Source organism: Nipponia nippon, unplaced genomic scaffold (genome assembly GCF_047370975.1).
Source record: "Nipponia nippon isolate SJK-2023a ecotype South Korea unplaced genomic scaffold, ASM4737097v1 scaffold_15, whole genome shotgun sequence".
In the NCBI taxonomy this organism is placed as follows: Eukaryota; Metazoa; Chordata; class Aves; order Pelecaniformes; family Threskiornithidae; genus Nipponia; species Nipponia nippon.
The window spans coordinates 11,989,472-12,003,698 of NW_028262331.1; the positions used below are offsets into that span (position 1 = coordinate 11,989,472).

Genomic DNA, 14,227 nt, shown 5'->3' on the forward strand with positions numbered 1-14,227 from the left:
GTGTCTCCTGGGGTACTTCGTTAAGGGCAGGAGATTTAGCTCGTGGCAGTTAGCACCGTCTGGGCTGCAGCCCTTAACCTACCGTGCTGAGGCAATGCTTGCGTTACTGCCATTACCTACGTGGGTTACGGAGTCTTGCAGTACTGAGTCAATAAGGTGTTGCTGCATCAGCGTGGAGGGCAGGGTGCTGAGCAAAACACCAGCTTTAAAATGCTGTGACAGAAAAGAGATTGTCCGTAACAAAGCTGGCACTACTGTGCTGTGGGTGCCAGGGTCGAGCTGGTTTAGTGTTTAGTGAAAATTGCCCCACCTTGCCTGTAGGCAACTGTTCTTTCTCTACCTTTTGAATCAAGTAGTAGGCATATTCTGTCCCGAAATCACTGCAGAACAATAGTGGGGAATAATGTTACAAGTGTTTGTTTAATCAAATATTTTCACCCTGTGAAAGACACAAGGTTGCTGCATTCTCATTCCCCAAGCGAGGCTTTTCCTGGTCTTTGTTCTGATTATATTTTTGTAAGGACAGAAGGAAGACGGTATCAGGTTGTAAGAGGCAGCCAGCCACACCAGTCTCTTTTCAAGCATTCCGCCCCAGCTAGCTAGGCCTGGGTCACACAGAGGAAAAAGCTTGACTTGGGACCATACAGCCCCTGTGTTTTGGTGGAAACCAGAGCCAAAGGTGGTTTGTGATGGGCTGGAGTGACCTGTGGGCTGACCTGTGGCCAAGTCCTGCCTTAGGCTGTGCAAGTTTTGGTGCCAGGGGGTGAGGAGACTTCTTTTGGCGACTTAATGCCCCCTGCCAGCGGGCAGGCAGGCAGGCAGGCCTACTCCTGTGAGGAGGGCAGTGACAGCTGGAGATGGGGCACGCGTTGCAGATGCAGTGCCAGGTATCCCTCTTTGTGCACACCCACCAGCCTCCCTCAGCACGTTGTGTAGCCTGCTCTGGCACTGCTGGATCCAGCCTTGTGCTGCATAGAAGCACAGAACCATTTAGGTTGGAAGAGACCCTTAAGATCACTGAGTCCAACCATTAACCCAGCGCTGCCAAGGCCACCACTAAACCATGTCCCTAAGCGCCACATCCACACATCTTTTAAATCCCCCCGGGGATGGGGACTCAGCCCCTGCCCTGGGCAGCCTGGGCCAGGGCCCGACAGCCCTTTGGGGGAAGAAGTTTTTCCTAGCATCCAACCCAAACCTGCCCTGGCGCAGCTTGAGGCCGTTCCCTCTCGTCCCATCACTTGTTCCTGGGGAGAAGAGACCGACCCCCCCGGCTCCAGCCTCCTTTCAGGCCGTTGCAGAGAGCGATGAGGGCTCCCCTCAGCCTCCTCTTCTCCAGGCTGAGCCCCCCCAGCTCCCCCAGCCGCTCCTCCCCAGCCTTGGGCTCCAGCCCCTGCCCCAGCCTCGCTGCCCTGCTCTGGCCACGCTCCAGCCCCTCCATGGCCGCCTTGGGGTGAGGGGCCCAGCGCTGAGCACAGCATTCGAGGGGCGGCCTCACCAGGGCCCAGCACAGGGGAACGATTCCTGCCCTGGTCCACCACCCTCCCTTCCAAGAGGAAGGACCATTTTCAGGTCTCTTGTTGTAGACAGACGCTCCTGCTGCTCTCTACCTACCAGCCCCCGAGAGCTTGAACACCCCATAGCACAGCTCCGCTGCCAGGGAGAAGAGAGCCCCCGTTCTTTCACACCAGCGAACATTTCCCCAAGCCTCACCAGGGCTGAGGAAGCCCTGCGCAATCTTGCCCCTGAGAAGAAAGACGCAAGACAGGAGTTTCAGTGAACTACACGCACCCCAGTGTTTATTAACTCCAGCTTAGTGTGACAGGCACACCGCTGCATCCACGGGATCTCTCCCCACACTCTAAGCTTGCTCCTTATGCCTCTTCAGCAGCTCCCGCAGCTGCTCGATCTGGGCAGTGACGCTGCTCTTGGCGGTGCCGCCCATGGCCGTGTACTGCTCCACGCTGTTGACAACGTTGAAGACCTGGGAGACGTCGCTGCCGAACAGGGGGCTGGGGGGGAAAGAGCAGAGGGGTCGGGGGAGAGCGCTGGTGCTGTGTGCTGGCCTGACCGGCTCACTGCCTGCAGAGACGGGGAGGGCGCGCAGACGCAGCCTTTCTCCAAGGGGAAAGGCCTCCTGCAGCCCTGCTTCTGCACCTCTGGTGCCTGGCAGTAGCCGCTTGTGGCAGACCCCAGGGGAGTCAGCTCCAAGGGGAGAGCGAGGAGGTTTGGGGCCAAGGCCTGAGTTTCTTCCAGTCCCTCCCAGTAGCTGCTGCCCGTGCCCCGCTGGAGCTGAACGGGAGGGATGCCGTCCCCCTGCAGTTCTTTCCGGCCCAGCAGCAGCAGCAGCGCTGCTATTCAGGCCAGGAGGCTTTTGGGGAGCTGCCTGGCCCAGGCGTTTGGGGCAGCGGCGCCATAAGCAGGCCCATACGAAGGGAGGCCGGTACCCGCCTGCTGAGGGCAGGCGCGGCAGAACCACGGGGGTACGAACCTGATGCTCTTCAGGTCTTCCAGGCTGAGATTATTGATGGTGGTGCCTTTCGACTCGGCGAGGTGGACGGCCTTCCCAGAGGCAACGTGGGCTTGTCTGAATGGCATCTGCAGTGAGAAGCAGAGGCCGCAGTCAGTGACCAGGCACCTGGGGTGCAGCCTCAAAGGAAAAAATGGATGTGCTGTCTTCTTGGGTGGGCTTGTTTTCACTTAGGGTAATGCCATGTGCATCCAGGTTTTCTGGGGTGTGAAGAGGGGAGGCGTTAGGAGGTAAAACTCCACCTGTAAATTACAATCAAGTCCACCTGGCAGCAGTTCCACTACTTGGGATACATGTAAACAATGGGTTTCCAGCTTTCCTGTTTGTGGACCCAGGCTGCTCATCACCTGGGGACAGAACAGAAGGCCTCATCTCAGGCCCTCGCTGAGCAGTGTTCTGCATCCAAAGAAATCACGGCTCCACGCCTCCCTCTGATACTTACTCCTTTACGAACCAAGTAGAGAGCCAGATCAGTAGACAGCATCTCAGGGCTCAGAGCCTTCTCCATGTTCTCCCTGTTGATCTGCAGAAGGATGGTCAGAGGGAGACATTATCATCAGCTCCTCCTTGGGGACATGTTCGCTGACATTGGGGGCCATAATGACGAGTACGGGTGAGCCACTGAAGAGCCTTCATCTTAGGACCAGCCCAGAGCACCTTGACCTGTGCTGCTCCCAGAATGTGCACCCCAGCCACGTGCAACAGAGAGAGGCTGAAGCCTTACCTGGAGGGTAGAAATCACTCCGGTGGCCACCTGGAGCACAGCATTCAGGGTGTCCACAACATCAAAGACGGCCTCCTTGTCCTCCTGCGGTGGAACAGGGATGGAAATGGCTCTAAGTCAACCTGATGCAGCCCAGAAGCCAACGGCCTGAGCAGCCCGGCCAGCAGAGCGAGCAGGGCCGGCATCCCAGGGGCTCCTGCGAGGGTCGGGGCTGTCGACGGCAGCGTGCCGTGCCTCAGCCCCTTCCTCAGCACCCCGCGCGCAGCAGGGCCTGCCCAGGGAAATGTAGCGCGAGGCTGCTCGAGAGCAGGAGAGAGCTGTGTCTGCTCAGAGAGGTGGTGGAAAACTAACGTCTGTTTTACCTGCAGATCCTTGTTGTAGGTGCTCGGAAGTCCTTTGAGAACCATGAGAATAGCAGCCAGCTGCAGAGAGAAAGAGGTGAGGCGGTTGGCTCTAAGAAGAGAAGCACGTGGCCCCAGCAGAGGCTCAGAGCTCAGACTGGGCACCTTTCTTTACGCAGAGGCAAGAAGAAACAAGATTCTTCAGCCCCGCTATGAGCGGTTTCCCCATCCCGCTTCTTTCGTTAGCAGGCTCACCCGTCCGAACACTCGTCCCGCTTTGCCGCGGATCAGTTCCAGGCTATCGGGGTTCTTCTTCTGAGGCATCAGGCTGCTGCCAGTGCTGAAAGAAAGGCGTTTGGAGTGCACCGGTGAGCAAGACCCCAGTCCCTACAGGCACAGGTCCTGCAGCGGCCCGACCGAGCCCTCCAAAGGTGAGAGGTAGGTCCCCCGTCCCCGGACACCTTTCTAGGGTGTAGGAAAGCAGTGAACCGAGTGTGCTGAGCTTCTCGTGTTTCCCACCGCAAGACCTTGGATTTTGTGGTCTTGTCTGGAGCTACCAGACAGTCCCACCTCCCAAAGGGGAAGAAAAAGGAGACTTTGCCCCAAGCCGCTCCAGAGCTGGTATCAGCAGGCCAGCCTGAGTGTTGCTGTGACCTCAGGGAGGGAGGGCTGTGGTTGTGCCGCCCCGAGAGACGGGAAGACTGTCAGGATTGCAAACCCGGCTCGTCAAGGAAGGGCTTTGGCAGGCGTTCCCAGCAGAGGAGGAAGTTCTCTCTGGCAGCAGTGCTGGGGAGGAGTGTCTGCTGAATGCAGGCTTGTGGAGTTACCAGAATCAGAAATAAGCGCTCATGACTGAGGGATGTTCACCCCAAGGCTGCCTTTCTGCCAGCCTTTTGTTGCTGTGTCAGCCTCGTGCAGCGGGGAGGCCCCCACCACTGTCTCCTTCTCGCAGGTGAGGATCGCTTAGGAGGAGAGACTAAGGGAAGGGCTCTCTGCCCAGAGACCCACCTGTAAGCATCAGAGAGGGTTAGGAAGCCAAACTCGCTGGTACTGTAGATGATGAGATCTTCAGCCATCTTGCTCAGGTGGATCATCAGCAGGGTGGCAACAGAGAGGAATTCCACTGCAGAGAAGGCAGGACATCAGGAGGTGAAAGAGGTGCTTGTTAGCTTGACAACCCAGGGAGCCCTGACTGGAGTTTAAACACGAGCAAGCCGATTTTCTGTATAATTACCTCCTAGTGGGGGATTTCAGGCCCCTTATTAAAGGAGGTCAACTGGGAAGGTCTCGGAAGCCTGTTTCTAAAACAGCGGTGGGAAGAAGTGATCGAGTTGTGCTTACCCACAAAGTCTCTCTCGCTAACGGCATCCATGCTGTTCAAGCTGATGGAAGCAAAGTCCAGCTCTGTAAGGAAGGCGACGGACAGAGGAGGTCAGGCTTGGCATGGCTGGAGCTGGAATGCAGCAGGGTGCCCCAGCACGCAGGGGACCGTGAGCCCTTGACTAGTCCCAGGAACACCAGCATGCCTAAGTGTTACACTGGCTGGGGTCTTTGTTGTTAGCCCCAGGCAGCCAGCGTGCCGCAGAGGTGGCTCTTCCTGCTCCAACCTCAGAGGCATTGCCTGTCTCATTGCAGTAAAAAGCCTTAAGAAAGAAAGGCTTTGGCTCCAGGATAGTGCATTACATTGTCTTTGGGAGCCATGTATCAATGCTTCCCTCCCTCCTAGATATCCTGTGCCTCTCAGTCATAGGGAGACATTTACCACTACGCAGAAGCTCTCTGTCGATGTCCAGTGGGTTGCCAGCCAGAGCGCCGCTGCCAGGGGAGAAAGAAACAGAAGTCATGCATGATACCCTGCATAACCCAACGAAAACTGAGCTCTAGGAAGCAGGGACGGCACCTCTGAAGACTTTGCAGAGCAAAGCGAGGCCCAGAGAGTACACAAACAGTAAACTTTACCTTCCCAAAGGCAAGACGTTGATCCTCCTCTTCACCTCTCCCAGGCGCTCGGAATCACGGGTCAGTGCAACAGCATGGCTAGGAAAAAAACATCACGACAGTTGAAGCACCTGCAGTCAGAAAATGTCCCAAGGACCAAGAGGTAACTGTGGCCCAAGGATGGGGCGTTCAGGGAGTCGGCCTCCACTGCCCACTCGGCGCTTGAGTCCCGGCTTGGTCAGAGCCACGCAGGAACACGGGGAGCTCCTGTCCCAGTTTGCAGGGTTCGCTCTGGTTTGTCACCACCCCGGGCTGCCCCTCGGAGGACGCTGCACTTCTAGGCTCCGGCTGAGCAGGGCCCCCAGGGTGGAGAAGGCTTCCTCCAGCCACCTGCGAAAGGTGCTTACCTGAGCAAGAACTGGCTCCATCTGATGGGCTGAGCTTTCTGCAGGTGGGTGTAGCCAGGGAAGAGAACATCAATTTCTCTGCATGGGAAAGGAGAGAAAGAGGGGAGCAGCAGCTGTCAGGATGGAGGGCAGCGGCAGGCGCGCGCCAGGCTTTTCTAGCAAGGTCACAAAGAGAACTTCTTTGGCCTGGCTTGTGCCGAATTGGATCTCTCGCCTCCTCTCCCTGCCGCCTGCTCCCTAAGCACCCTGCGGTTAGATCTCCCGATCTGCCCGTGTGGTGGGCCTGCCCCAGGCCTCCCTGGAAAATTCCCTGGTACAGTAATGCCTCTGTGGCAGGCAAGGATTCCCTGTGGAATTTGTGGTTTGTGAGGAGCAGTTAGACGGGGAGTTAGCACAGCCGAGCTTTTCCCATAGGCAGCAACTTGAGCCATGTTAAAGTTCCCCACTCCTTCAGATGGATCTGGCGCCTTCTAAGGTCTCGTCTGGACCTCCCACCCCAGCTCCTTTGCCAGGGTGCACTGGGGGAAGAGGAAGGTCTCTGTGACGGGAACTGCGGAGAAGGAGGGTCCGTCGGCCTCCCCCGCGCTATCGCACGCTGCCTGGCTGTAACGTCCTCCGCAGAAGACCCCGCTGCTGCCCTGACGGGTGTCAGTCAAAGAGCAAGCCTGGAAGCCTCCTGCCCGGGCAGGGCCAAGGCCGTGGGTATGGAAAAGGACTTACACGGCAGCGCGTTCCACCAGGGTCTTAATGAGCTGCAGGAGGTGAGTGGAGATGACAGAGAGGGAATTCTTCATGAACAGCTTCAAGTCAGTCACGACCTGGAGGAGATTGGCCACAGTCAGGCAAAGCAGAATGTGACGTACTTCGTGCCTGGCCACTTTTAGTGCAAAGTAAAGCCCTCCTTGTTCTGTGTGATGGGAAGGTGCATCTTCCTCTCATCATTTGGTAATTTTGATGTGGTAATGTCACTACATCTTGCTCTCCAGGAAGAGAGCCAAAGGCCGTTCCGGTCCAAGGTCTCCTGAATTGAGGTGGGAGAGGAGTACAAAGGGGAAAAAAGATTCCGTACATACCTGGTCATTCCTGCTTCTCCCAGTGTGCAGTTTTCCAGCTACGTCTCCAATCAGCTCCTGAGGACAAGAGGAGGATTTCTGTCAGCATCTCTGTGTTCTGAGGAGGAAGCTCCGCATGAGCAGACCTCCCCCTGCCTGGAAGGGACCCGGCTCTAGGATCCTGTGAGCAGCCACGGGGCCTCCTCTGGGGAAGGGCAAGTTTGGGTTCTATATTTGTACGGTGCCTCGGTCCACAAAAGGGGTCTTGGGGACACTTGATTGTGCCCCGAGGTGCAGAGGAATTTCAGAGTGGGACAGAGGTGCGTGCACTTCACGTCAGGCAGATCTAGCTACAGAGGACCGGGAACAAGAGGCTGGAGGACCCAAACCTTTAGTCTGCGTTCGTTGGCAGTGTGGATATCCTCATCGCTTTGGGTCACCACAAAGACTCCTTTTGACCATTCCTCAGAGATCTACAAACATCAGCAGAAACACCAGTCAGCCACTGGAAACCAAAGTGTTAAGTCTCCCGGGAGCTCTGCCATTCCTGTTCTGTCAGACCAAGGCTGGCTGCTTGCTAGATCCTGATGTTCTGCACTGCACGCGGTGGGATTCATCTCTCCCCGTGATGACCCTGCAGTGCCAGGGCTATAGGAGGATTTAAGCAATGCAATGAAGAAGGGAGCTGAAATGTCGGGGATTGCTTTCGCATTCTCCGCGAGGATTTCCCTATACAGACATCGTATAGACTCGCCATTGTCCACGGTGGGTGAGCAACAACAATGGATATTTTCAAAAAGCGCTTAGCTGCGGACTTCTCTTCAGCCCTATGCAAAGCTGTGCATTGCCCCCTACTAACTCAGGCAGCCAGGCTCGAAAGGATCCCAAGTGCCAGCAGAAGAAGAATATTCCTAACTCATGCTACTGCTGGGCTCTGGTGCCTTTAGCGGGGTGCGATTTCAGCATCGATCCCCTGCCCTGATGCCTCCAAGTGCACTGAGGGCAATACACGTGGGCCTGTCACGTCCATGCTTTAGGAGCGCATTCCCTTTCACAAAGCACTTCCGCACATGCCTACCTCTAAGGAACAGGACACGAGGACCTTTAAAGATGCTTTTTAGAACAGCAACTCAGGGAGGCTACTACAGATGCTGTTGGAAAAGGAGCCATGCGTTCCAGCACGCGTGACAGATGTGAAGAAACAAATACCTTTTCCAGGCCACTCAGGATCTTCTCCAGCTCAGTCTTAGACAGGATCCCAGCCTTCTCCAAGGCTTTGGCATAAGCCATGCTCCCCTGGACGTCAACTTCAGCCAGTCTCTGATCATAGGTAATGGAAGCGTTGAGCATCTCCATGACTGGGTCTGTGCTTCCGCTGAATCTTCCTCCCCAGAGTTTATCCCCCTGAGAGAGAGGAAGAAACAAATTAAAGAGGCCTAATAACGGCAGTTATGGCCCTATGCATGGAGCATCCAGTGATCTGTCGATCCAGCACAGAGGCCATGTTCAGCTATGTCCCTTCCATGTGGTAGCACTGACCAGGAAGGCCCCTGGATTGCAGGACCTTTGGCCAGTAGTTGCAGAGGTGGAGAACTTGTCACCATCACTTGGCCCTCGAGGGGTCAGGTCTGGCTCAGGCATCCTCCACGGTGCTTTCCCTCCGCAGGACTCCAGGGAGTCCTTGCAATGGGTAGCAGGGCATAGGCTGCACGACCAGCATGGATTTTTCTGTTGAGGCAGCTGCAGGTCAACAACCCTCTGATAGCCTTTTAAAGGGGGGGAAAGTAAAGCGGTCCGTAGGGAATATAGTGAAGGCTAGTATTTTCTAAGGCTTTTTGTGCTGTTGAGCTAATGGGGAGATTTTTCTTTGATTGACAAAGAGCTCTAGGCCAGCACAAGCCACCTTATGAAGTGTTTAAAGTTGCAATTTGAAGCATCTCCAGAGTCCATGACGTGCTTGCAAGCTTTGGCACAAGATCAGCATAGGACTGGCTAAGGTGCAGACTCCAGAAGGGGAGGTCTGGGTACCTTTCAGCATCAGAAAAATAAATCAACAAAAAGAGGGTTTTTAAAACACATAGGAACAAAAGTTGTTTTTCCACCCAAACCACGATTCGTATAGTGGCCTCACTCACTTGAATGCGTTATCTACCTCCCTGCTTCCCTGGGTGACCGAAGACAGGTACCCAGTTCCAGCTGTGCATCACGGCAGGGTGTGCGCCAGCTCGTTTTCCCCAGTGATTTGGCAGCTGAGTGGATTCGCTGGCTAAGAGCCGCCTCTGTCGCTTGATCAGCAGCTTTTTGCTTGCCCGGGTAGGGCACCCCGACGCCCTGCCTCTGGCAACCTTGCGCTGACACGGACAGGAATTTCACTTGTGCGGAGACCTTACAGCTTATCCGAGAGTTCAAAAGCAACTCTCCAGCCCCAGCAGGCACAAAAAAGAAACGGGAGGACACTTAGAGGAAGGGCACAAACACAATTTCCATTACAGAGTGGGTAAGAATGAGTAATCTACTTGATTTTTTTAATCGCCCCTGTCAGTCTTTCTCATGCTGTGCACTGTAACTACCATGGACAGCAAGAAGCTGCGGGGCAGCCGCAAGCTGATCTGTGCCAGGCTTTATCAGTCAGCCAAAGCACGGGTGAGTAACCTTAGAAACGCTTGTCCTGGTGACCGTCTCCCATCTCTGCCGATGGCTGCTGAAACACCGTGCCTGAGAGGACGGCGGGAGAGGCCTGCGGAGGTCAGAGCGTGGGCACGTGCCTTTTGACATCTTTAAGGCAGCTTTGTCGGAGAGCTGAGGGGAGGCAGAGGGGGGGATCAGAACTGAAAAAGAAAAGCGTTAGAGGCCCTCCGCAGGCATCTGGTGCCCATGGGAGCGTGGCTCAGGGATGCGAAATTAAAGGCCAGTAGCAGAGGCTAAGCGCTTGAATGGGGAACAGGCATCTAGGTGTATCTTCAGTACTGCAGGTTTCCACCAAATAAGAAGTGGGGTAGCAGAAACATTGCAACAGACACGTTTGCAATCGGGAAATCAAAACTGAAAGATTAACTTTAGCTGCAGGACTCTGGCTGGAGAAGTGGCAGGCACAGTCTGACGGCTGCTGGACCCTTGGCTGCAGCCCAGAGCGGAGGAGGCCCGGGCTGTGGCAGCCGTCCGGAAGGCAGAAAGCGTGACTCGCCAGGGCGGCTGCTCACGTCGCACCTACCCGCACGGAAACTGAAAACGCAGCTTTTGTCCAGAGCAGTATTTGCACAAGCTGCTGTAAAGTGCCTCCTGCCTACACGCAGGCCGGCAGGAACGGACCGCAGCGGTTATTTGTCTCTCCCAGGCGGGGGGAAGAACCGGACGGCAATGGCAGGGGCTGAGATTTTAACTCGGTGGAACTCGCGGTTGCCAGCGCACCCGAGACCCCCCCTCCAGGGAAGCAAAGTTCGCCCTCACCTCGGCTGCCATTTCGGACGCCGTCTTGCTGGTTGGTGCAGCGACCCTGGCCACTGGTGCAACCTGCGGAACGGCGAGGTGAGGCGAGGAGAGGTGAGGCGAGGCGAGGCTCAGTCCCGGTCCCCGCTCACCGCTCACCGGTCCCCGGTCCCCGGTCCCCGCCCGGCCCCGCTCACCGGCCCCGCTCGGCTCGGCTCGGCTCGGCTCCGCTCCGCAGCCCCGCCGCCGGCTCGCTGCCCCCCGGCCCCGCCGCCCCGCTTTTACCCGCCTGGGAGCGGGGCTGGCGGCTCGGCCCGCCCCGGCGGGGCGGGGTGGCCCCGGGCCGGCCCCGCTCCGGGCCCCGCCGCCCCCTCGGCCCTGCCCGCCCCGGCCCCCGCCCCGCAGCACGGGGCCGCTGCTCCTTCGCCTGCCGCCACAGCGCGTTTTTATCTCCGGGCAAGAAGCGCATCCCCGTTTTCTTGCCCCCTTTTGGGTTTTTCTGCCCTTTAACCAGCCCTGTCCATAGAATCACAGAATCGTTAAGGCTGGAAAAGACCCTTAAGATCATCCAGTCCAACCGTTAACCCAGCGCTGCCAAGGCCACCACTAAACCATGTCCTCAAGCACCACATCCACCCGGCTTTTAAATCCCCCCGGGGATGGGGACTCAGCCCCTGCCCCGGGCAGCCTGGGCCAGGGCCTGACAGCCCTTTGGGGGAAGGAGTTTTTCCTAATACCCAACCTAACCCTGCCCTGGCGCAGCTTGAGGCCGTTCCCTCTCGTCCCATCGCTTGTTCCTGGGGAGAAGAGACCGACCCCCCCGGCTCCAGCCTCCTTTCAGGCAGTTGCAGAGAGCGATGAGGGCTCCCCTCAGCCTCCTCTTCTCCAGGCTGAGCCCCCCCAGCTCCCCCAGCCGCTCCTCCCCAGCCTTGGGCTCCAGCCCCTGCCCCAGCCTCGCTGCCCTGCTCTGGCCACGCTCCAGCCCCTCCATGGCCGCCTTGGGGTGAGGGGCCCAGCGCTGAGCACAGCATTCGAGGGGTGGCCTCACCAGGGCCCAGCACAGGGGTGCCCCTCACCTCCCTGTTGTCACAGGCCCGTGGGATAATTCAGGCAGGAAGGGACCCAGGCCGGCTGCCTTTCCGATGTTCTCCTCTGAACAGTAGTTCATTCCCTTTCTGAGTGAAGATGAAGGCTAGGGCACAGTGGGATTGCATGCTTAGGGCACGCTGCTTTCTGTAGCAGGGAGGACGCAGGCGGAGTGACGTGGCTAGCGTCAGACAGCGTCTGGCTACCCAGCCTGAATGAGCAAGTACCTTTTGCAGCTGGGTTTCCAGTGTGCTGCCCTTAGTATCAGGCCAGAACAAGGCTTAAACTCTCTATCTGGATTCATAGCCAGCTATGAATTCACCGCTTCTCATACATTTCCCCTTGTGATCGTTTTTTCTGGGGTAACAACGACCCTGTTCCCTTTCAGAGTTCCAGGCTTGCAGATGCGCAGAGCATCGTGCTGTCCCCACTGAGAAAGCGCTTCGAACCTTTTTGCTGCCAGATTCCTTCCTCTTCCAAGCCCCTGCTTTTTAATAAGCTTCTCTTGACATGTTCATCTTTTATGAATGTCTTCGTCCTTATTCTGGGCTTTGACAGGAGGTTGCTGAGGATTTGGCAAAACAGTAAGGACTAGATTTCCATCCGGAATGAATCATACGCGGGGAGACGCTGTACCTGCCGGGGGTTGTGCTGTGGGCTCTCAGCGCTACGTGGAACATGCACAACCCACGCGAAGGCTGTACCTCCTTCTCCCTGAAGAAACAGTACGGGAATTGCCCAAAGTGCAAAGGGGGAGGGGAGGGTGCCCGCGGCGCGGCAGCCGGGAGGGGACGGCGGGCACCCCACTGTCCCGCCACCGCGCCCTCGGGCACCGTTTGTGACCCCAGGGCTGCAGAAGGGAGAACAGGGTCTCGGTGGCACTCGCAGGGTTCCCCTGTATCTGTTTTGCTCTCTGTGTTTTCACATCATTAACCCCATGTATGTGTGATACGTGACAGTTTTGATTTCTAAATGTTCCCTGTATTTAAACAGTTAACACGGTTAAATATAACAGTGAAAGCTCCCATTTCTGTTCCATTACTCCCAGGCCTCTCTGTATTTTTTTCCGCTCATCTGTACGGGCATTTCTCTGTAAGGTGAGGAATAGAAATGGTTGAAGAATCTCAGTGAAGCTGGTTGGCGTTGCCCCTGGCGCAGAGGAGGCCAGCCCAGATGGGCACGGTCGGATGCGGCTGCCTCGGGTTCACCCGCGGTGCCCGCAGGGGCCGTTGCAGCCCCGCAGCGCGTCTGTTGTCGCGGCTCCTGGGGCGGCAGAGAAGCGGTGTTAGCTCAGCCTCGTCAGTGGAGAGCTAGGGGATAAAAAGACCAGGCGCAGCAATTTGTTCAGGAGGCAAAACATTCAGCAGGATGTTTCCAGAGTGTAAGAGCAGGTTAGAGATCTTTTCCTTCACGGGATCCAGTGAAGAGTTCCCTACTTTTTGTAATGTTTCAGGAGCTCTTCTGTAGGTTTGTGAGCTGCTTGGGTGTCGGATCAGAGTTACGTAGCCGTGTGCTGAGAGTTTCAGTAGCTCGTGATCAGCCTACATGAATTCTTGGCTGAAGTCCCTTCCTGTGGTCTGTAATGGAGCCGGCATTTTAGACCAAGTCCAGAGCAGTGTCCAAGCCGTTGCTCCTTCTGTCTCTACAGATCTTCCTGCGGGAAGGGACAGGGCTCTAAAAACCCAAATCACAACGAGGCATTGGAGGGTGATGGTGAAAGTCTGAAGACGCTGTGGCCCACATACTCCTGTAATGTCTGTGGAGCTTCAGAGACCTCCACAGGTCCCTCCCAATCTAAATTATTTCACAATTTTAAGAAAAGGGTGGGTGGGTGGGAAGTACCACTGATGATGAACTGCTCATTTAAGTAGGAAACCAAGATGTGATCGTCTGCTAAGGCCTCCCTTTTGCTTCCGGTTTGGCAGGGCCCTGTGGTGCTCAGCACGGGCCAGAAGGCACCGTGCCGGACATTGCTGTGGGAGCACGAGAAAATCTGTTCAGCTGAGGCCTCTGGAGGTGCTGGGCAGGAGCTAGAAGACACAAATACGGAAGGAGAGGGGAGTGGCACAGATGGAGAAGGCTTATGGGAGGGGAAAAAAAGAACTGTGAGGTGGAGACAAGGAGATATCCCTTCTTCTGACTCTGTTGGTGCTGGGTATTGGTGTCCCCTTCCTCTCTTGCTCTTCCCCTCTCCGCTGAGTGTGCATAAGCGATTCCCCGGCCACAGCTCACCTGCCTGGAGAGTGAGACGCGAGTGCCGAAAGAGAACCACAGCAGGACGTAACAGAGCAAACACCAGGGAGCTTTATGGAGCGGTGATTGAAATGTGCTGTTCTTCAAATGCCAGGAGAATAGATCAGGTTTAGGGCCAGAGTACAGGGAGGCTGAGCCTGGGGGGAAGTGTTGAAAAAAGGAACTTCTGCTGCTGGTTCTCCCACGTGTTTAAAGTGCAAATGCTACAAAGGTAGGATGAAAGCACTTTGTGTCTCCTGGGGTACTTCGTTAAGGGCAGGAGATTTAGCTCGTGGCAGTTAGCACCGTCTGGGCTGCAGCCCTTAACCTACCGTGCTGAGGCAATGCTTGCATTACTGCCATTACCTACGTGGGTTACGGAGTCTTGCAGTACTGAGTCAATAAGGTGTTGCTGCATCAGCGTGGAGGGCAGGGTGCTGAGCAAAACACCAGCTTTAAAATGCTGTGACGGAAAAGAGATTGTCCGTAAC

General features: G+C 56.3%; 1 protein-coding gene across 1 annotated transcript; it reads right to left on the reverse strand.

Moving 5' to 3' along the window:
• Positions 1 to 1,771: 1,771 nt before the first annotated feature.
• Positions 1,772 to 10,751, reverse strand: LOC148056351 (argininosuccinate lyase-like). The gene is made up of 17 exons (XM_087752009.1): positions 10,616 to 10,751; positions 10,440 to 10,502; positions 8,202 to 8,396; positions 7,382 to 7,465; positions 7,014 to 7,070; positions 6,661 to 6,758; positions 5,941 to 6,018; positions 5,555 to 5,632; positions 5,358 to 5,410; positions 4,937 to 4,999; positions 4,604 to 4,718; positions 3,851 to 3,935; positions 3,617 to 3,676; positions 3,255 to 3,338; positions 2,973 to 3,053; positions 2,492 to 2,598; positions 1,772 to 2,012 (listed from the first exon to the last, which is right to left on the reverse strand). Exons 2-17 carry the CDS (start codon positions 10,449 to 10,451, stop codon positions 1,862 to 1,864), a joined length of 1,401 nt encoding a protein of 466 aa, XP_087608135.1. The 5' UTR covers positions 10,452 to 10,502; positions 10,616 to 10,751; the 3' UTR covers positions 1,772 to 1,861.
• Between the last annotated feature and the right edge of the window lie 3,476 nt (positions 10,752 to 14,227).

What these genes read in the sequence shown, in the direction of transcription:
- LOC148056351 (XM_087752009.1), bottom strand. An exon ending in TCCTGAGTGGCCTGGAAAAG is followed by an intron (nt 7,466 to 8,201) that starts GTATTTGTTTCT and finishes TGATGTTTGTAG; the next exon opens with ATCTCTGAGGAATGGTCAAA. An exon ending in CTGGTGGAACGCGCTGCCGT is followed by an intron (nt 6,019 to 6,660) that starts GTAAGTCCTTTT and finishes TTTCCCATGCAG; the next exon opens with AGAAATTGATGTTCTCTTCC.